Source organism: Dermacentor albipictus, chromosome 6 (assembly GCF_038994185.2).
Source record: "Dermacentor albipictus isolate Rhodes 1998 colony chromosome 6, USDA_Dalb.pri_finalv2, whole genome shotgun sequence".
Taxonomy (NCBI): Eukaryota; Metazoa; Arthropoda; class Arachnida; order Ixodida; family Ixodidae; genus Dermacentor; species Dermacentor albipictus.
Genome location: NC_091826.1, coordinates 9,683,420 through 9,705,256, shown reverse-complemented (window position 1 = coordinate 9,705,256; position 21,837 = coordinate 9,683,420). Strand labels below are relative to the sequence as shown.

At 46.4% G+C, this 21,837-nt stretch overlaps 2 protein-coding genes across 6 annotated transcripts in view; one reads left to right on the top strand and one right to left on the bottom strand.

Moving 5' to 3' along the window:
* LOC139046786 (acid sphingomyelinase-like phosphodiesterase 3b) overlaps positions 1-19,738 on the top strand; it is a 32,882-nt gene extending 13,144 nt beyond the window's left edge. For 3 of the 5 annotated variants that reach the window (XM_070520686.1, XM_070520687.1, XM_070520688.1), the window contains 4 exons: positions 6,470-6,630; positions 7,457-7,649; positions 9,383-9,579; positions 15,052-15,636. In XM_070520686.1, coding sequence (XP_070376787.1) covers positions 6,470-6,630; positions 7,457-7,649; positions 9,383-9,579; positions 15,052-15,477 — 977 coding nt within the window. In that variant the 3' untranslated portion in view covers positions 15,478-15,636. Of the gene's footprint in view, positions 1-6,469; positions 6,631-7,456; positions 7,650-9,382; positions 9,580-9,662; positions 9,871-15,051; positions 15,637-19,495 lie in introns of those variants that run through there. The other 2 variants (XM_070520689.1, XM_070520690.1) reach the window with 2 other exon arrangements.
* Positions 1-21,837, bottom strand: part of LOC139060767 (uncharacterized) — a 338,288-nt gene that overhangs the window by 229,901 nt on the left and 86,550 nt on the right. The gene's annotated exons all lie outside the window — the stretch shown is intronic.

The following is a 21,837-nucleotide window of genomic DNA, read 5'->3' as shown; positions in this document are numbered from 1 at the left end:
ACGAGCAGGATCGGAAAAAGACCTCTTTCATTACACCGGATGGGTTCTACCAGTTTAAATTCATCTCCTTTTGGTTGTGTAATACCCCAGCAACATTTGAAAGAATGATGGACTCCCTTCTTGGCGGGTTCAAGTGGCCTACTTGCTTAGGTTACCTTGACGACATCGTCGTTTTTCCGCCTGCATTTCCCAGTCATCTCCAACGACTGTCGGCTATTTTGCAGCTACTTCGTGACACCCGGCTTCAACTAAACTCCTCCTAATCGCCTTTCGGCCGCCGGGAGGTCATTTTACTTGGCCATCTTGTTGATGCAGCCGGTATCCGACCTGGCCCTCCCAAAGTACGCGCTGTTACAAACTTTCCAACACCCCGTTCTTCGCAAGACGTCCGCTCGTTTTCTGGCCTCTGCTCTTACTTTCGTCGCTTTGTGAGAGACATTGCAGAATTAGGACGGCCTTTCACATGCCTGCTCAAGAAAAACGTTCCTTTCACCTGGGGTCCTGCCCAAACGTCCACTTTTTCGCAGCTCATCGCGCTACTTACTATGTCACCTGTGTTGGCTCCCTTTGACGATTCTGCTCCCACAGAAGTCCGTACAGACCAGTGGCCACGGCATCGGCGCTGTTCTGGCTCAATATGAACGTGTTCAGGACTGTGTTATTGCGCATACCAGCCGCCTCCTTTCCGCCGCTGAGCGAAATTATCCCATTGCAGAGGGTGTCTCGCTTTTGCATACGGGCCGTGGCAAAATTTCGCCCCTATCTGTACGGAAGAACTTTTACCGTTGTCATTGACCCTCACGCCCTCTGCTGGCTATCTTCACTCAAAGATCCCGCGGATCGCCTAGGGCGCATTACGTCTTCAAGAATACTCGTACACAGTCATCTACAAGTCCAGCCGTTTGCAAAGGGATGCCGACTGCCTTTTCTGGTACCCAGTCAACCAACCGCAACCTGCACCGAACAACTATAGTCCTTGCGTGCTTGTCATTTCTGAACTCTTCAATATTGCTGCTGAACTACGCAAGATTATCGACCATGTCAACTCCAAGGCTCCTGATGCCTCTCTCCGCCTCTTTGTGCTGCACGATGACATTTTGCATCGTCGCAGTTTGCTTTCTGATGGCCCTGACTTCTTACTTGTGATCCCGACACACCTCCGCTGAACTGTTCTGACCCTGCTTCATGATGCGCCAACAGCGGGGCACCTCGGAGTTTCGCGCACATACGATCGCGCACGCCGTCGGTTCTACGGGCCAGACATGTCCCGCTCGGTGCGTCGTTACGTGGCCTCTTGTGAGCTTTGTCAGCGCCGGAAAAAGCCATTACTCCCGCCTGTTGGACATCTTCAGCCTCTCGACGATCCATATGAGCTGTTTCATCGCGTCGGCCTCAGCTTAATTAGCCCGTTCCCTCTGTCTGTCCCAGGAAACAGATCGGTCGCCGGCGCTACAGACTATGCGATGCGATTCGCGATCGCCTGCGCTCTTTGCACCAGCTGCGTGACCGACGTTGCGGACTTCTTACTCCCCAACGTCATTCTCCAGCATGGGGCACCTCGGCAACTCTTAACCGACCGGGGCAGACAGTTTCTTTCGAAGGTGATCGACGACATTCTACTGTCTTGCTCGACGCAACCCCAGCTGACCACAGCGTACCATTCACAGACAAATGGCTTGACGGAACTAAACCGAGCAATTACCGCCATGCTGGCAATGCAGGTGTTCACCGACCACCAGGATTAGGACACTGCATTGCCTTTTGTGACATTTGCGTATAACACGTCAAAACATGAAACCGCTGATTATTCGCCTTTCTCTTATTCGGCGGAAATCCTACGTTGCCCACGGGCACGTTGGTATTGAAGCAGCGGACTTACATCTGACACATACACGCACACATAGAAAGGACATGCACAGGTGCTGCACAGCGCATGTGCATGTACTGCATGACGCATGTACTGCAGCTGCACTCCCCTTTCACGCTTGCCTCTTTCCCTACCATAAGGAAAATAGGTGTTTTTTGTAGGTTACGCCAGATTCCTTTTCTGAATGAACTACTGCACTCAACAGATTATGTAACACGAAAAAGAAGCAAAAAGAAGAATTAATGCACTTTTCACACATAAACATATTATTAACGAGATGTATGTAATAAAAAGATATAAATTAACAGAATCAAGATTGTGGGACAAAATTGAACAAAGTTTGTAAAAACACGCTTGTGCAAAAAATGTGGAACTAAGGGAAAAAATGTTACAAAAGTTATGATATATACAATATGTATTGCCGTCTAATGGGCACTATATCTACGAAAAGAAATCAAACTTATTCATTGGACAGGAATTCCACTACAAAAATTTAAGCGCAAGCACTACAGCTTCGCGTGCTGGGCTGCGGCTGCCGATGTTCCGGGCTGGCTTGCGTCGTCGTCGCTCCCAGAATCGAAGTCTGACGAAAAGGCAGCATCTTCAATCTCGCTGCTGCTCGATTCATCGATAAAATAAGCCGCAGACGCAGCGGAATCGCGAGATCTGCAATCTTTCGAAGCGCGAACGCCGCTCCCGGAGGCGGCCATTTTTGCTTTCTACTTTGACGATCGCCAAACCGCGGAGCGCGTTCAAAAGTCACCGCCTGGGGAGAAAAAGTTAACTGCTTGGAAAACAAATGAATAGTTCTCCTCCTTCACATTCGATAGCGCAGGGTGACCGTCAGCGGCGCGGGAAGTCTCGAAACCGGCGTTTCAGACCATCGGCAGTGCGGTAACGATGCCCAAGGGGCGCGGCACGGAAACAGCTAAAAACTCTCGAACTCATCTAGCGCCGCCGCTGCGATGCTTGGGGTGGCATCCGAAGTTAATGGATCAGTGGTGCGCGCGAACGCTGAGGAACGTGTCCGGTGGCTTCCAGGCTCCTCTCGCATGCTTCTTTCTGGACATGCTGCGCCACCTAGTGACGCTGCCGAGAAGTCCGCGCGTGGCCTCCGAGACGAGAAGCATGGCGCGCCAGTGCCTGCGAACACCCGGAATCGTTCCCTCGCTTTCCCCACACTCAGTGGCACATACCCCGTGACCCAAGTTGACGTGACGTTAATTCAAGATTGGCACATACGTAGTGCATTCCTGGCGCAACTTGCTCAAGCTTGGCGTGAAAGGCGTTCATTGAAAAGCGGTCACCTACCCAATGCATTTGCGGCACAACCTGCTAATGCATCAGGTTGCTGTCTTTGGGGAACCTTTGTGACTTTGGTACAATTCTCTTCAGCATCGGATCAATTTAGGGGATCTTTTTCGACATTGTCGAGCGGCACATTCCCAATCGCGCATATAGACTTGCCCAAGTTGGCGTCAAATAATTTCACTGAAGAGTGGCACGCACCTACTTGCACACAGCCACTGACCCAAGTTGGTATCAAGGAGGTTCATTGAAGACCAGGACAAACTGAAGGGCACATAACCAGTGCTCCAAGCCAGCGTCAAATGTTTTTTTTCGAACAGCGGCGCCTATCCAGTCCCGCATCTACATTATTTATTTATTTATTTATTTAGCATACCCCCAGGATCATTACGGCATTATAGAGGCGACCCATGTCAGCGCGAAAGAGCTTCGGTGAAGAGAGTCACGTATGTACACACTGGCACATACACAACCAGTGACCCAAGTTGACCCGATGGTTTGTTTAGAAACCTGTTACCTCAGCTATCAGCTCGATATGCTAACCATTCGGCCGCAATCTTCTACGCAGGGACCCCTGTAGGCAAGGAAACGATTAGCGACAGACAGACAGACAGACAGACAGACAGACAGACAGACAGACAGACAGACAGACAGACAGACAGACAGACAGACAGACAGACAGACAGACAGACAGACAGACAGACAGACAGACAGACAGACAGACAGACAGACAGACAGACGGACGGATGGACACAAAAAGTGCGTGATGTACCCAATAAATGCAAGCGCTTTATTAATAAAAAGCCGGAATTTCCATGTCACTATTCCTTTATTGTAAATTCCTGAAGGTGGATGTGACCTCCGTGAAGATTCAAGCGTGAACCAAATGTTGCAGTTGGAAATGCTTGAGAGCGTTCAGAGGTTTACCCTCAGCTGACACTGTTGTTTATGGACGCCTACGAAGAAATTGGCATACATGGGCAAAAGCTTTCTTTTTTTATCGCTATAGCAATTATATGTACACTCCAGGCTCATTTCTGCTGTCGCCGTCGGCGTCGCCGTGAGGTTCCATATTTGTGAAAGCATGTGAGGGTGAGCCGGCGAACGCGGCTCAATCTCGCGTGCGCGAGCGAGAAACGCGGCCCGGATGCTTGCCCTCTCCTGTGGTGCGCCAGGCAGGGGGGTGAGACGAGGGAGGAGAGGCGTTCTTTTCCGGCAGCTGCTACGGTGCCTCGATGTCCTCCTCGTCCGCCGCTCAATATGGCCTCGAGCTCCACCACTAGAAAAGCTGGCGCCACCATCGGCGTGACGTGCTAGGAGGGATCACGTGGACATAGCGGTCGCGTCGGCTGCTTCGGGCGCGCCGAAGCGAGCTGAAAACGAGAGTTTAAATTCCCTCGTACGCTGCGGTCCTCATTTAGTGGCGAGATTTTCTCGCTTCGAGTGTCTCCTTTACAACGCTTGAAAGCACTACAATAGGTAGTGCCTGCCTTTGAAGGCGCACAACATGGTAGGCTACTGCTCGGTGCCGCAATGCCGGACGCACGCAACAGAGCACGGTGTCAGCCTTATTCACACGAAGCCGCAGGACAAGAAGCTGTGTGAAGCTTGGCTCGCGAAACATAAAACCGGCAAACAGTCATCGGCTACAACTCGGGTATGCAGCAAGCACAGACGCGAGGAAGATTTCTGCTGCGGCGCCCGGTCTGTGATATTCTGAAAACGCGCACTGAGACGCTCGCCCGAGTCCGCTGCCCGACTAATGTCATGACGGTTTGGTCTATGAACTTGTCGATGCTATAGATACTGGCAAGTTCAGTGGAGTGGAAAGGCAGCGGTAAGAAGCACATTTAAGAAAAGCATGGCATATGGTCATGTTTGTGTTACGAATTAATGCACTAGATGACAAAAAAGGAGCAGCGGGGAATTGCACGCCGAGAACACCGATAAACATACAGTGCGACGCAACTCGAGAAATATATAGTATTGAAAGGTCAAAGAATTTAGAAGAAAAAAAGATTGAATCGTCGCGACGGCGCATCACAGTCCCCGTAGGCGTCGAAGTCTCTACAATGAAATTATTTTTGAACAGCTGTGATAGCGCCCACGCAAGAATGGTTGCTTGTACACTGTCAAATGCTCATATTCTGCGGCCTAAAGCTCTTGGCACGGTGCGAAAACGCGCGCGCGGAGAAAGCGATACAGTGCGCTGACAAGCATGCAGACGCGCACTCGGTCGCTGCGAATCTGCGCGATCGCTGCATTGAGGGTTCATTCTATTACGCTCCATTTAGTTATAAAAACACTAAGTATATATTTCAGATAGTTTGCTCTCAGCGTTTACCTACCTTTCACGCAAGAAGCCGGTTCGGGAGACTCCATCGCGGCGACCGCGCGCAGTGGCGTTCACTGTACGTATTCGGTAAGGAGATAGCGTCTGTAAACGATTGTGTGCTTTCAGTTTGCCCAATATTATTATTTAGACAGTAAGAAACTTCTCTCGTTTCGAAAGTACTTACAGAAATGTCCGGGAGAGCTCGCGCGTGGTGTTTTCAGTGAGCGCTGACAGCAAAACCTATGAGGAGCGCGCCACGTGATCCCTCATACTACGCCAGCGAGGCGCTTCCGATAGATGGCGACTCCGTAACTCCTCGCCGCCAATAGAGCAGAGACAACCGCGGCGTCTGTTATGGCGTTGGCCACGCGAATCGCGTACGCCGTGGTAGACGCCTTTGGCGGACGCCGTAGGGACGCGTTGCCGGCTCTCGTGTCTTGAAAGCAATCTGCGACGTGGCTAAAGTGCGCGCCCCCGCGGGCCTCATCTTCAAAGCGATCTGCGATGTTTGCAGAGTACACGTAGTGCCGGTGGCTTCATATGCGCTGTGCTTTCGACGTTTCGTTCGGGTTCAAGCGACAGATGCACGGAGGTCAATTGGCTCGCGGCTCCTGCCGCGATTCCTAACTCCAGCGTTTTCAGAGACAATTTCCGCCGTCATTGATCTAGATGCGTTCACGAAGACAGCGCTGTCTCCATGTGTCTGTTTCTTTCTAGGTTATCATTGAGTCACGCTTACGCATTCTATCATTGTTAATTTAGTTAGTAAGCGAATGTTTACACGTTTATACGGCCGATAAAACTACTATCCTTACTTCTTACCGCTATCTACTAATTTTCTATCGAAATCAGTGCTTCGCCTTTCTGGCGGAACTTCGATTTTTTGTTCGTCCAATTCGGCAAGGTGTTCTGTGACGCAGGATTATCTCCTCCACTTAACGTGCGCATTTTTCGCGCAGGTGGCTACTATAGCCGGTCGCTTTCAAAGAACATACGACTGGTGTGCCTCAACTCGGCTCTCTGGTACAGCGTCAACAAGGGCCCGCGTCCTGGTCCCACTGACCCCCAGATGACCTGGCTTCGAGACCAATTGCACGACGCAAGGCGTCTAGAACAGAAGGTGGTGTTACAAGCCAATGGCGATTTTGTTTAGTTTAGCGATGCTACGTTGTAGTTCGATGTAGTTCAGTGACAAAGCGGTAACGTTGTACAGGTGTCGGAGAATCAACCTGTGGATTTATGATTTATCCGAGAACACCACTTCTCTTACTAATGCGATCAGCATGCTTTGAAAACTTCATCCCGTCTGCGGTGCATCTGTCTCTAACCTCTTTGACGCCAACTTGGGTCACTGTTTATGTGAAACTGGGTATGCACCGCTTCAAAAAATGCGTAGAAGTAATGCTGGGTGGGATCGAACTCACGTCATATATAATTAGACAATCTTGTCTGAATATATGTTCAAACACGCGCCATGCACGGACTTCACGGCGGCGCAGCTAGATGATGCAGCGTGGCCATAGGGAAACTAATATACTGACTAATATATATTAGTCACGGCTAAGTGGCGTGTTCAGCCTCCCAAATTAAAGGGTTCAGCCTTATCCACCGATCCATCCAAGCTCGAGAGAAGAGTCGGGCTCCATACACGCCTTATAAATGACGTGTTTCGGCGGTGGCAATGCTGCATGTCGCTGCACGCTGCTTCAATGTTAGCTACATTAACGGCAACATTCATCGTGAGATGGGTTCTGCCGGGTTTTTCAATGACACTTGTTCATTCCTGGCTGACCCACTGTCGCAGGCAGAACGTAGTGCCAGCCCGAGGGCTGTGAGTTGTTACAGAAGCACGCCGACATCATTATGAAGTCTTGCGACCTTCGCGTGAACTGATTTAACTCCAATAATGCTTATCCTCACTATGGTCCTCTGCATTACTCTTGCAGGTGTTCATATCAGGACACATTGGACCTGGCTTCCTTGTCCGCTCTATTGCGGGCGAAACCGCACGCATGGTGTTATTCGATGATATTAACGACAAGTACCAGGATCTGATCACGGAGTACAAGGACGTCGTGGCCGGACAGTTTTTCGGACACCAGCACAGCAACGCCTTCGTCCTCTTGTCGGACAGGAATGGTGAGCACCGTGGGGCACTCATTGCGTGTTCGCACCGCTTACACCAACGTGTCCGTATACTGATATTCTCACGTTGTAGTGACAGTGAACAACCAAACACTGCTAACAGTAAGTGTTAATAATCTATTAGACGAACTTGTGCCTAGGTAAACGAGCAACACTCAGATCGCAATGATAGCGGCTAACACCGTTGTCGGTCGTCGAGTCTAACTGACGTACCAAGTAAGTCCAATATTTATGCGTGTATCACCAAACATTCCAGAGTAATCGCTGGTACTCGCCTACTTTCGAGAAAGTTCAACACAGTTCGCGTCGCGATATGATGAGAGCTTTAGAACTGGAGACATTTAAGAAATTTTGTATATAGTAGGCGCGTTTTGCACAGAAACACAACTGAATAACAGTGATACACTCCAATGAAAACTGACATACTACAAAAAGCAAAGCAATGCATACGTGACAAAAATTTGGGAGAAAAATTTAAGATCGGGCCAACTCCACGGAGAGAAGAAGCGAAATAGGAGCGGCCCTGACGTCACGTTTTTCAAGCCGGAAGTGCAGGCATGTTGTTGTGCCATCTCCCTTTGCGCCTCCAATCAGCTCGCAGGAGCAGATACAGAGTCGAGCTTTGAACTTGCGTTGCTACGAGCCACCGGAAGTGTGTGCTGCTGACGCGCGTCAGAACAAAGCCTACGAAACTGCTGCAACATTTTTTGTGAAGCAGACGCGATCCTGTGTTTTTCCGTGGCACGTTGAAGAAGACGACGAAGACTCACGCCGTGATTGCTTTTAGTGTGTCTCTTCCTGGCCGGCACACTCACATGCTCAAAACACAACTTCCAAGCTTACGCCCCACACTCCAAGGTTGGCGAGAAAGGTACGGGCCGAAAAATCGTACCTCACTTGTCAGAGGCCGATAGCAGCAGCGAGAGCTTCAGGAGCGCGGTTGGTATGGCAGCGTTAATTTTTAGCATACCAGTCCCAGTGCTCCTATGCGAAAAAGACCCTGTGACCTCTGCCAGACACTCTTCAACTGATCCGAGTTAGCCGGATACTCTCCTGCGCTTTCCTTTTTTCATGGACCAACTCGAATATTGCCTTTAAAATGTAGAAGTGCGCTCATTGGGCAATTGCTCCAGTAATCTGAATAAAATATACCGTCTTTTTAAAAAAAAGTTAAGTACTACGTACTGTTGGTAGCACACATATAAAATTTTAAGTTCTTTGCAAAACTTGTCGAATACCAGAATTTCGAAAAAATATAACCACCATATTTTAGCGCTCCCGCTCCACACTGAAAACTTATCTCACTTCTGTAAACTGCATCAGCCGCACGTGACAAAGCATCTTAGTGGACAAGTACTAAGTACTATATTTACAGTTTGTATGGAATTATTGTTCCGCTTTCTTGGAGTGTTGCGCGCATTCACTTTGCGCTGGTTAAGTTCTGAACGATGTATCCATAATGCACGGATGCAGAGCATTGGCTTCGTGCATAATAAGCTGCGCGATTAAACGCGGCGAGTTTCGGTAACTGCTGCAAGTTTGAAAAGTACTTTCAAACGTATGACTCTCCCATATTTTTTTCTACATTTTTTATGTGCATGAGCGATAATGTAAACCATGTGTAATAATGTTTTCGTCTGGATTCTTGTTTCATTTCTTTTTCGTCTTTGTACGAAGCTACGCTTCTGTCAATGCACAGTGTCGCTCCATGTCGTAGTCGTACGCAGGCACTCCGGTGAGCTCAGTCCAACTGGCCGGGTCTGTGACGCCGTGGGGCAGCGGCCATCCGGTCTACCGTGCCGAGTCGGTGCCTACTAATCCCTGCGTACGTCTCTACACCTACCGCCGCGCCACTGGGGAGCTCCTTGATTACACTGTCTATTACCTGGACTTGGAAAAAGCCAACTTGGATGCCTTTTACCAGGTAACCCCTTGTTGTTTTATGCAATGCCATATATAATCTAGGGAAGACTGTAAAGGGCCTCCCGCCAACTTTGGTCATTCCAGGCAGGCAGACCCGGCACGTAGGTCAAGTGGTGAAGACTGTGCCTGCAAAGTACATTACAGCTGAATCTTCAAACGAAAGCCCGTATGCCCTTATTATTCAAGCATCCTATCTCCTCGCCAGCAAAGGCGACGTCACAGCTCTCCCTTACCACGTCACAGGTCCCGCCCGCAGCCCACAAAAAAGGAGGGCTGTGCATTATGTAAGACACATGTATCTCAGATACTGTCTTAAGATACTCTTTGAGTATCTTGTATCTGTGGCATGATGCATTCGGCAAGACGTTCATCAGTATCTGTATTTTGGATACATCATACGAAGTGTCATGTATCTTAATATGCAAGATACACTCACGGCAAAAACCACAAAGAGGCCCAGAGCCACTGACGGCACTCATTCATGCTTATTCTAAGACAATTTGTACTAACTCATATTTATAATAACCAATCATGACTAAGAAAATTGAATGTTGTCTGTAACTAGCATATGAACAAAATCCTACTAATTATGTTTTTATTTATAGTCATTAGGTCGAATCTTCAACTCCGTAATGGAAGACAAGCCGGTGCTCAGAGCATGCCATTTTGCTAGAAATCTTGTGCTTAAAACCAGTTTGAGAAATGCATCTGAACACGTGTCGCGGAATGACTGCGTGGATTGCTGCTCCAGCTAGCAAATTTACAAAAAAGCCTTTTACACAGCGCAGAAGTGTATCTGGATCAATGCACATGACTGCAAATTTTGAGTAATTTTATGGCACCTTTACGAGCGCTGGTCTAGTGACCGCTATATACCTGCACAGAAGCTTCGTAATAGAAACTCAAGGCGCAACGAGCAGACGCTAAAGAGAGAGACCTGTGTCTGATCATCGGCCCATTCCGTTCGCCGCGGTCGCCCGGTCTCCATTTCTCTCCCTGCCGGCGTGCTGTCTGTAGTCACGTGACCTAAAAGAGACTATTTGGTAGATTAAATCAAGGCAGGTGCGCAAAATTTGGTCAGCAGTTCACCATTAGGAATCACCTTGATGACATGGGTCAGAACAATATGGCTGCTGTCACAATTAGAGAGCACCGTGAGAGGGCGTTCAGTGGAAGGCGGAGCTTACTTTCGCTCCAATGGCTGTGTGGCAACTCCACCATTCTAACCTTCTTTTACGATTTTCCACCACAGGTTCACTTACTTTTCTCCTATCATCTTTTAAACACGATATATTCGGAAGAGTAACTACATCTTTACTTGCTTATATATGGTTACACTGACACTATAACAGAACATGCTCGTTAGTTTCTGCGCTATTTCAGGACGCTACAGACAGTCAACGCTGCAGTAGTCGTCAAAGGTAAATTGTCTTCTATAGAACCACGTTCAGAGCGACGTAGACCCTTATAGGTATTTATTTCTGGCACCTCAAGGTCCCCTGTTTAACGGTTTTACAATTGATTTATGCGTTCGAACAATAGTTTTCAGCGCTTTGAAATACCAGAAATCGCTTCTGGTTTCATTCTTTGGTGTTCAATATATATAGCTGACTTCCTCTCCATCGTGGTATTCAATATACTGCTCCTTCGTCTAAAATGTTAACTTTAACACCATTTCCTCTGACAATGTAAACGTGTCCGCTAATGTAATATTTACTTCCTAGTTTCGTTGCACGTTTGCACATTTTCTACAGTGTAAGTCAATGCTTTTCAAAAATTGCGAACAGCTTTTGCATATTTTGACGCCCTTCCATGAGAATCTGAAAGATGAGCCTGTCGAGAATTGTGGCGATGGTCGAGATGCATATTTTTTTAACCTTCTGCCAAAAAGTTGAGCGCTGCTAATGATAGTCCGTACGCTATCCTATATGAAACATCTACCGTTTGTTTTCCTGAAAGGTACAAAGCAAAATTAAGATGCGCATTTTGCAAGACAATCATCAGTGGCGTGTACTAGCTGCTTCATTTTGAACTTTAACATTCACGTAAAGTTACACGCACTGTGAAGGTTGCTGCAAACCCGCTATGTCGTTATCATGATGGTGGTGATGACCATGGGCGCATCTCCTTTAAAACTGGGTGGTGACGTGTGTAACTAAGCTAGTTCGTTTCATTCCCTGGTTTGTCGCAGTCTTTATAAATTTATAACCAAATCTACATTTACTGCCGCTTACTCACGCCTGGAAACAAAAATGGAACATAGAGCGATGCATTGTTTATGAAAATATCATGTCCATAGAACAGCTGCAACCTGTTACGTACGCAATATACAAACTACGCACTGAAGCCTAATGTTGGAGAATTACGAAACTATGCAAATGAACGCACAGAAATATGACACTAAACTCGCGGACAACTTTCTGTGGTTATGAAGGCAAAGCTACGGGTGCGGAGCTACTGCACATATGTTACCGCGCCAACTAGTCCACCAGTGTTTGACAGTGCTTTTGGTTGCTCGGCACATACGCTAAAAAAGCTTCTACGTGCGACAGTTTCGCGTTTGCCTCGACGTGGAAGGGAAAAGCAGCAAAATCAGTAATCTTTTACATTCAGTGGTGTGTTTTGTCTTCTTTAACTGTTGCTAATAAAGTATCTACGTTTTCTCTTCCCCAGATTAAGTTTACATGGATGAAAACGTGGGACTCTTTTAAGAAGCGCTCTCACTTGTGCGCACTCTGCCTCCGTAGCTTTCGCTTCATAGCCACAGCAAGTTGTCCGCGAGTATCACCCACTTTATGAATGGACCGCAAAGCAGTGCATTGCACCGATGATAGAAGTGGCATGAAAAAAACTGTATCCGCAAATAATTTGTGCTGATCTGGTGCACGTCCAGCCGGCCCCATCGACTCTTGTGAAATTGCGATATAGTAATCTGTTATGAACACCGAACAACCTCTGCACATGTTAAAGGGGTCCTGAACCACCCATGGCGAATAAACACAGTCCGCGGATAGCATACGCTGCTGTGAACACATCAGTCAAATTTTGTAGCTGTGCGCAGCGCGTGAAGCTCGAAAGCGGTGCGCGAAGTAATTTTCTACGGCGCGCTTGTTACGGGCTATAGTTCGCCCAGGATCCTGTCCATCTGTAGACACAAAACTATCATCATTAGGATTGGCTCCAGCGTCGTCTTCTTGCACAGCTGGCTCGTTGGTGCCCTTCGGCACTACGGCGCAAAGGCGCTCGTGCCACTTCTCTCGCGTTCGACATCGTTAATTAAACAACACAACGTCGTAACCAATTTTACAGCGAAGCTGTTGAGGTCTAGTTCCCCGCATGACACGTCCGTTTGTAGACACAAAACTATCATCATTAGGATTGGCTCCAGCGTCATCGTCTTCTTGCACAGCTGGCTCGTTGGCGCCCCTCGGCGTCACGGCGCAAACGCGCTCGTGCCACTGCTCCTGCGTTCATCATTAACTAATTAGGTAATTAATTATTTATTTCATTGTAATACGTAACCAATTTTACAGCGAAGCTGTTGAGGTCTAGTTCCCCGCATGACACGTCCGTTTGTAGACACAAAACTATCATCATTAGGATTGGCTCCAGCGTCATCGTCTTCTTGCACAGCTGGCTCGTTGGCGCCCCTCGGCGCTACGGCGCAAACGCGCTCGTGCCACTCCTCTCGCGTTCGACATCGTTAATTAAACAACACAACGTTGTAACCAATTTTACAGCGAAGCTGTTGAGGTCTAGTTCCCCGCATGACACGTCCGTTTGTAGACACAAAACTATCATCATTAGGATTGGCTCCAGCGTCATCGTCTTCTTGCACAGCTGGCTCGTTGGCGCCCCTCGGCGTTACGGCGCAAACGCGCTCGTGCCACTGCTCCTGCGTTCATCATTAACTAATTAAGTAATTAATTAATTACTTCATTGTAATACGTAACCAATTTTACAGCGAAGCTGTTAAGGGCTAGTTCCCCCATGATCGCGTCCGTGTGTAGACACAAAACTTATCATTAGGATTCGCTCCAGCGTCGTCTTGCACGTCTGGTTCGTTGGCACCCTTCGGCGCTACGGCGCGACCGCGCTCGTGCCACTGATCCCGCGTTCGTCATCGTCATTAATTAAGGAAGACAAGGACGTAACCAATTTTACAGCGAAGCTGTTAAGGGCTAGTTCCCCATGATCGTATCCGTGTGTAGACACAAAGTCCCCATATACGTGGGCCGATCCCGAAGAAGTGCATTGCTAGGCCGACCTGCGGCGAAGGTGAAGCCGGTGTTAAGCACTCCCCATACGTGGGCCGATCCCGAAGATAGTGCAATGCCAGGCCGACCCGCGGCGGAGGTGCAGTTCGCCAATAGGGGGTCCATATACAGAGCTTCGGTGGTCATCCTTCTTCATAGAGTAGAAGGGTACTGAGTTCTTTCTGAAACGCTGTCTTTTCAGCAGAAGCCTGCTCCTCACTCTTTTATCGACGCTTTATTTCATAATATAGCAGATTCCCAAACGCGGTTGCTATTGGCCAAGAGCTGACATCAGTCAAGAAGGGTATTTGGATCAGTGCGCTTCTTCTGTCTGCTACTGTGTACATTTATTGACGCAGTTTAGTAAACAGTCTGGAGCAAGCCAAAATCCGCTTCTGAATTTTGACAATAATTACGTACTTCCGTTAGAAGCAGACTGTCGTCTGCTCACGCGCGGTCGCCCGCGTAGGAGTCCGCTGGATGACCGCCATGTGACCGCACCGCGGCTCCCGGAGGACAATCTTGTTTGGCGCGTCGTAAGAGCTAAAATCGGAAATAGTGGTGTCAGCGTGAAGATAAACTCCGTACCACGGTGGCGCCCAGTATGCGAAGCATTGTAGGTAAGTCATTGCAGTGCAAGTCGTTGAAGAAGGAGCGGAAGTACCGCGAAAAGGGTGTTTGATTGCCGATAACTCCACTTCTGCTGAACGTACTGAAGCCCTTTTTGTGGCAAAGTATTTCTGAAATAGTATAATTTAACTTCGAATGCATTTCTCGACTTCGATAGAAAGTGGTTAAGGGCCCCTTTAATAGATAAAATTCGAAAGGAAGGATGTCCGCCAGCTGGAGATAATTCACAATACCTGTAAACTTGCAAAGGCCTTTACAATGGAGCTATAATGAAGAATTAACTTAGGTATCGTAAGTGTCTTGACGTACATATGCCGAATATGTTAGCGGATGCAATTGCTCCGCTTGTATTTGCATCTCAAATACTTAACGCCTCAATATCTTGCATCTGTATCGTGATACATTTACCAAGTGTGTTTGCCGAGCCCTGAAAAATAGCCAGCAGCAACGCCGAATGCGCAGATCCTCGTGTAACGCAGAGAGCGCATACAGTTATTGCTTATCATCTGCGCACTCACTGGGAGTTAATGCTGTAGGCAGTAACTTAGTCACGCAAACACAAGTCGCTCTCTCTGCCGTGCATCCAGGAGGAGCCTCAGTGGGAGCTCCTGTACTCGGCGAGAAACGACCTCGGCGTGCCCGACCTGAGCACGGCCTCGATGGTCGATCTCGCCAAAGGAATCGCCCGCTCGCCCGAGCTGCTGTCGCGGTACATCGGTTTCAGTTCGTCCCTCAAGGACGCTGGGCCGTGCGACAAGGCCTGCCGGCGAACGATGCTGTGCGCGGCCCTCGCGTCGAGACGGGATGCCCACGCCGCCTGCCTCGCGCGAAGCGACAGGCACCGCCGCGCTCGACTTTGGAGGACGAACCGCGACCGCGGAGTAGACGCCATCCCGACATGTTTGGACGTGGCCGTCCTGCTGTCGGTGACGCTCACCGGTGTCGCTTTCATCCTGCTCGTCAAAAGGAACAGCACGATGCGGTTATACGCGCGATATACGCGAATCTGGTGATCGCGCAGCGCCTGTTGTATACCTTTGAACTATGGGAGAACTTGTTTGGGCTTTGAAGAACCACATTTTTTTTTTTTTCTTTCCTTCGGAACTTCGGAAAGTTTGTCACTTTCAAAGTCGTTTTCTTAGTATCGCAATAAAGGTATTGCTTAATCAGGTTTTAAAGCAGTTTTCTAAAGGTACACTGTTAAAATAAAGCTGTTAATTTAAAGAAAATTTACAGAAATTTTTTGTACCACGAAATAAGTTTTCTGTGAATGCTTTATGCCAGAAACCTGTTAAAAAAAACATTTTCTGTTGTTCTTGATCTCCAGCCTATAAATTGAGTCAAAAGTAAAATATAACCGTTCTAAATTATTGTAATTGCATAAAAAAACTATATAATATAATTTTAAAGTATTCTTTTTTTTCATGCGCGCCGTTTTTTGCATTTACTACGCACGGCACGCTGTTTGCGGTACTGCGAACTAGGAAGCTTACCGGCAAGTATGCGGCCTGTGGGGTGTGCCACACAACAACAAAGAAGGTCAAGCGGAAACTCAAAGAGGCTGAAATAATTTCATGGGTGGCGCCAATGGAAAAGAAACCTGCCATGAGTAACTATTTAAGAGAAAAAAACCAAATCAGGAAAGAAACAATTTATGATAACTCAAAGGGAAGCTCATTACTTTTCGAAGCGAGATCGGGATGCCTTAGAACATACACCTATAAAGCGAGATATAAGAAGGAAGAAGAAGCATGTGCTTGCAGCGGTAACACTAGGGAAACAACGGAGCATGTTTTATTAGATTGTGAAGACATCTACCCAGCGGTCGATTTAGGCACCAATAGCCTCCTTGAAGCCCTTGGGTTCAACGGGAGCAGTGGTAAAACAAACCTGTCCGCAATAGCCATTAGTAAGAGGCGATTGGAGGATTGGTGGAAGAAAAGTAGGGAAACGACATAAGCCAGAGGCGTACAAAAGCACAGTTCTCAATAGGGGATCAGAAAATTTGGGCGTGGTAGTTCATAGTCTTTCTTTTTTCGTTGTTTGACCTAGGTAGGACATTAGGCAGTATAATAGCAAGAGCTTGGTGGCGCGAACCACCACCCCATTCCAAAGGGGACGCTCGTAACATCCATCCATCCATCCATTCGTCCATCCATGCTTTAATGCCCCTGCCATAATCAAGATGGATGCTCGTAGAGTCGACGCATGTCAACACTGCTCCGTTTCTACTTTCGAAAACGGTAAGAGGTGAGTAGCTTCCTCTTCAAGTACATTACAAACAGCGCAGAACGTATTCTTTTACCCAATATATTCCGCGTGTTCATCACACAGAACGCGACTACAATGTAGCCCGCAAAAAAAGAAATGCAGGCGGACCGTGACAAAATTTATAAACTGCGTGTTCTGACATTTCAGCCTATGTTGCGCTTTGTGAGGCAACGTGGAATTTGGGCATCAAATTTAGCTTTAGTGTTTTGCTATAGCACACCTAAGAGCTAGCTAGTGCGCTTTACAAATGTATTATTGTCCATTCTTGCCTTTTCGGAATATACTTATTTTTACTGTGGCTGCGACAAACAAAATAAAGCATGCGTGAGTTCTCAACAAAACTCACTCAGCGATATTAGCTCTTAGCTATAAGAGGTAACAGTGTTTAGTCTATTGAAGTGACCCGAAAGTGAGACCTATTTTTTTTTTCTTTTGGCTACTATTTTATTTGTTTTGACGCTGGCATATGAACCATGAATAACCATATGAATAAATGAGTAGAAAAGGCCGTGATTTCTTTCGAATTTTGACACATACGGGATTTTCATCGAGCGTGCGCTCTAACGCAATCACATTAAAACGTCACGGCGCCCTAATCACGGCCCTATAGCTTTCTTCTTCGGCTTTTCCTTTCTTCTTCTTTTTTTTTTTTTTTGAAGTCGCAAGCTGTGCCCATGCACGGAACAACGGACTTGGCAGTTCCAACGTACCAAATTGCGCTAGGGGCATCGGTGGTTGCTTTCGTTATTTCATGGTTTATGGGTCAGAGTGCAATGATGACCTCCTCGCAACCTTCTGCCTTAATAAAGCTGTTTCCTCCTCCTCCTTGCTCGGCCTGCTCGCAAAATCACTGCATCCGTACCCCGCGTTGTTGCATATCGGCAGCCTGTCACAACTTCATGTGACCGTCTACCCGGCCTGCATCGCCCGCACCTGAAGCCTCCCAAGGAGAAAAGTACTCATCCTCGAAGGTGGACATAAGGCGCAAACGTTGTCACAAGTGGACGCCAGAAGTACGACGGTTAGCGGCAAATACAAGGCCGCGGTAGCTTTAATTGTGCGTCGCTGCGTTACAATTTTCGGTTTTGAAGAACCGAACAATCCCTTTCTTAGTTTCACGAACTTCCCTATGTAATGAAATTTTTCTTGCTTAATGCGAGCGAGACTACTTCGTTAAATCGAGTTTCAACTGTGATATAATACAGTTAACGTAATGTGTCCACTGCTTTAAATTATCAGGACTTACCTCGCTGCTGCAGCTGCTGCGCTTGCTGACAACAGCATTCTGACAGCCACTGTCCGTGCTCATCGAGTGCGATGTGTTCATGTGTGCTTGTGCGCGCTGACACCATGCTTGTTCATTGAGTTAGTAAGCGAATGTTTCCAAGTTTACACTGCCAACAAAACTATTACCCTTACTTCGTATGTACGTCTACTAATTTGCTATCGCAATCGATGCTTCAGCTTTCGGGCGAAACTGTGACTCTTTCTTTTTGCTTTTATTTTTTAGTTCGACACATAAAAAAGCGCATGGAGCATACAGCACAATTCTGCCTAATGATATGGAATATATGAAGCAGTGGGCTTTACTTGAGCGACAGATTGCAATGTTCAGTTTGCTAATTAAAACGATTCACTGAATAACTTCATATGTATTCTATTTGAATCTTATGTACAGATTCCGGAATTGAGGCTAATAAGTAATTAACTCATTGCATCACTTTTCCACTGATCAGCTTCAATTCTGCAATTTCAACATGTGCCCTCAAGTGCATAGTAAGTTAATTCAGAAGCGTTATGAAATAGGAAGTCATGAGAGAATGTGCATATTCGTTTTGATTATCATATTCTAAATGGCTGCATGGTTAAAAAATATTTCCAACCAAACAACCACGATAGTGGGAGGGACACTTGTAGCTGAACCGGGGTAGCCCAACCTGGGATCTTTTTGGTTGTTTGCCTTCAGTAACTGTTTTTCCTGGTAAATGAAGCAATAGTCATTCTGAATGTGTCTTCTTTTGTCTGTTTCCCTTACAAAGTTTTTTATAGAAGGTCTATAGACAGTATACCGACGTCAATAGGCTGTCTAAAGACTTTCTATAAAAATGTTGTAAGGGTTAACTGCACTTAAAAAGAAAACCAAAGAGGCCCTAATTAACCGAAGGTGCACACATCCACTACCTTAGTGCATATTGGCAATAATAAAATGAAGCTTCTCAGTGCAATATTCTGTATAAGTTCCTCGATTTTTTAAACAAATAGCGACCACCAACATGGAGCTGTCTGTGTTGTGTATTTGTGTGTGTATGTTGTGTCTGTGTATTGTGTGTGTGTGTGCATTGTTTACGTGTGCATGTTTGAGATGCGTACGTATTGTGTGCGTGTGAGGGTTGTATGTCTGTGTGTTGTGTGTGTGCGTGTGTTTTGTGTGTGTGTGTGCGGGCGGGGGGGGGGGGGGGGGGCGTGTACATGTTGTCCCAAGGAGAGTGCTGTTTGTTTCAAAGTGTATAGGTGCCACTGACTGGCCATGGATTAATTGTCTGCAGTTACCTGAAACGAAATCGTCTGGCTGGTATTAACAGTATTTGTAAGTGGCCCTTTAAGTGGTATTCACTTACGCACACATTGCAGGGCCTTGTTAACCATGCACTCTTCCCCAAAAAAGTATTGTGCTAAAACGTTTCCCTCAGCACTGTAAAATTATGCTATTGCCATATATATATATTAAAGCACTACTGTTGTTTTTCGGTTCAATCGCAGCATGATGGCCTGAGAGAGGAACCAAGGTCCAGCACCCAAGCAAGCAGCACGGCCTCGCACCAAAAGTTGTCTCCGTAATCCGGTGTCTTCACGAGGGAGTTTTAAAGCAAAAGTCTTCAACAACGTAATGCTGAGGCGACATTGAGATTTTTTCATTTTTTCAGCACCATTATGGTTTGATATATAAGCTTGTTCTCTTGCACTGTAGCAAGAAGTTCGCTGTTTCTGTTTTGTTTTCATGTGGCTTACTTAACCGTCAGTTTTTCTTGCTTTAAAATAAAACACTTTTCTCTTTTTGTACGAAACAAACTGTAGCCTGGCTCTTTGTAGCATCATTTACCATAGTGCTAGCCCTGCCACCTGCTCTTTGCGACACATGGCTCCATGAAATGTCTGGTTCCTTGGCTTATAGAAAAAAGGAAAAACACACACACACACCCGCCGTGGTGGCTAAGCGGCTATGGTATAGCGCTGCTAAGCTTGATCGAGGAAGCGGTATCGAATCCCGGCTGCGGCGACCGCATTTCAATGGGGGAGAAATGCAAAAACGCCTCTGTCCCATGCATTAGGGGCATGTTTAATGATCCACTGGTAATCAAAATTAATCCAGAGTCCTCCCCCACGGCGTGCCTCATAATAAGATTGTAGCTTTGGCATGTAACAGCATGTAATAGGAAAAAATATGCCTTAGAGTGAAATTATATTTCAGGAGAGAGCTTTCAGGTGTTAGGTGAGAAGAGTTTTGCTATATTGCCAGTCAGCTACGATGGTTAAACCAATATTCGACACTACACAACAATTCCTTTTTACATCAAAAAAGCATTCGATTGTATCTGCATTTTGAAAATACGCAAATCTCTCCTATGTGCACTTCACAATATCTGGACACTGTGACAAAATGCACACCTACCATGATGTCTCATACACACTGCGCACCCATCTTGATGCTATTGTGTGTCGCAGATTTGTGTATGAACACATTCCGTGACTAATTCGAAACAAATTTACTGACAGGGTCGGGGACTTCTGTAGATTGTCCATCGGTGCCTCTTATACACAAAGACGTGCGTATTGATTTACTTCGCTTGCCTTTTAAGCGGTTATAACGCCTGAACGAAAACCAATGCTCCTTGTTTTCAGAACCTAGTGCGCATAAGCAGTTCTATTAATATTACTGTTTTCATATTTATCTGTCCAGTGATCTCTTGATGTAATATAAAGCAAAGATTTGTTTTCGTCTACAATGTCCTAAATTATAAATCATTTCTTACAGTCACTGAGAGAAAAAGTGTGGACGATATTTAACAGCAGCGCGAGAAAACTGAGTAAAGTAAAAACGGAGACACACACGAGCGCTACGTGTGACATTTGTTTTTTGTGCTACAGTTGAATATTTCCAGCTTTGACCACAAAGCTTAACTTTCGTTTTGAGACCAGCTGCATGTAGATTATATTTTTATTTTATAACGATTATGTGACGCGCGATAGAAAACTCAAACATGACAGAAGTTCACATGAAAATGGAGGCTAGGAGGGCTAAACAGTGGTCGTAGAAGGAATATCGACTGGAGTCAAAGTTTCGAGAAAAACATTTCTCTTGGTGAGAGCGGCAACTGTCCCCACGAAGAGAAATGCCCTTTCAAAGCGTTGGTTTCGGCGACAGTCCGGGTTTGTCCATTATTAATCACGACAGAAAATTGCCTTTACACGTCACACTTCTGCACAGTGGAAACAGAAAAAATGTTAAGTAACAGAAAAATGCAAACAGAAAACAGAACTTTTTCTGTAATACAAAACAGATAACTATCTTTAAACACAAAATTGCTGTGAATGTCAAACAGGAATAACTTGTTAAATAACAGGGAAAAAAAACAAAGATAGAAAACAGAGCTTTACAGAAATTATCTAGCAAGGCAGCTGCCAGAAAATTTCTGTTGCTTTAAGGAAATATATTTTACAGTGTAGTTTCTTAAAGAGGCTTTAAAGTGGCACATTGTCTTCTGTATAGCTTTTGTGCAAATTTATTTGCGTAGTTCGTTGGGCCAGCGTATCGATAAGAGACCGCCACGATAGTTTTGATTTTTCATTTTTTGTTTTAAATGAAAGTCCTCGACCTAGGTACTCTAGTAAAATTTATCGGCAAGTCTCATAGCACCCTAAATAATTTGCTGTAGCATCAACAGCAGCAGTAAATTAACCGAATCTGTTCATTGTGGCTATCTTCTGGGGTGTAAATTTAGCGTATTTACGACTCGCAACTTTTTTGACTGGCAAGCTTATTTACCGAGCAATAAACAAAAAAAGCTACTGGAACTGTATTAGAAAACTTAAGTGACGACTAT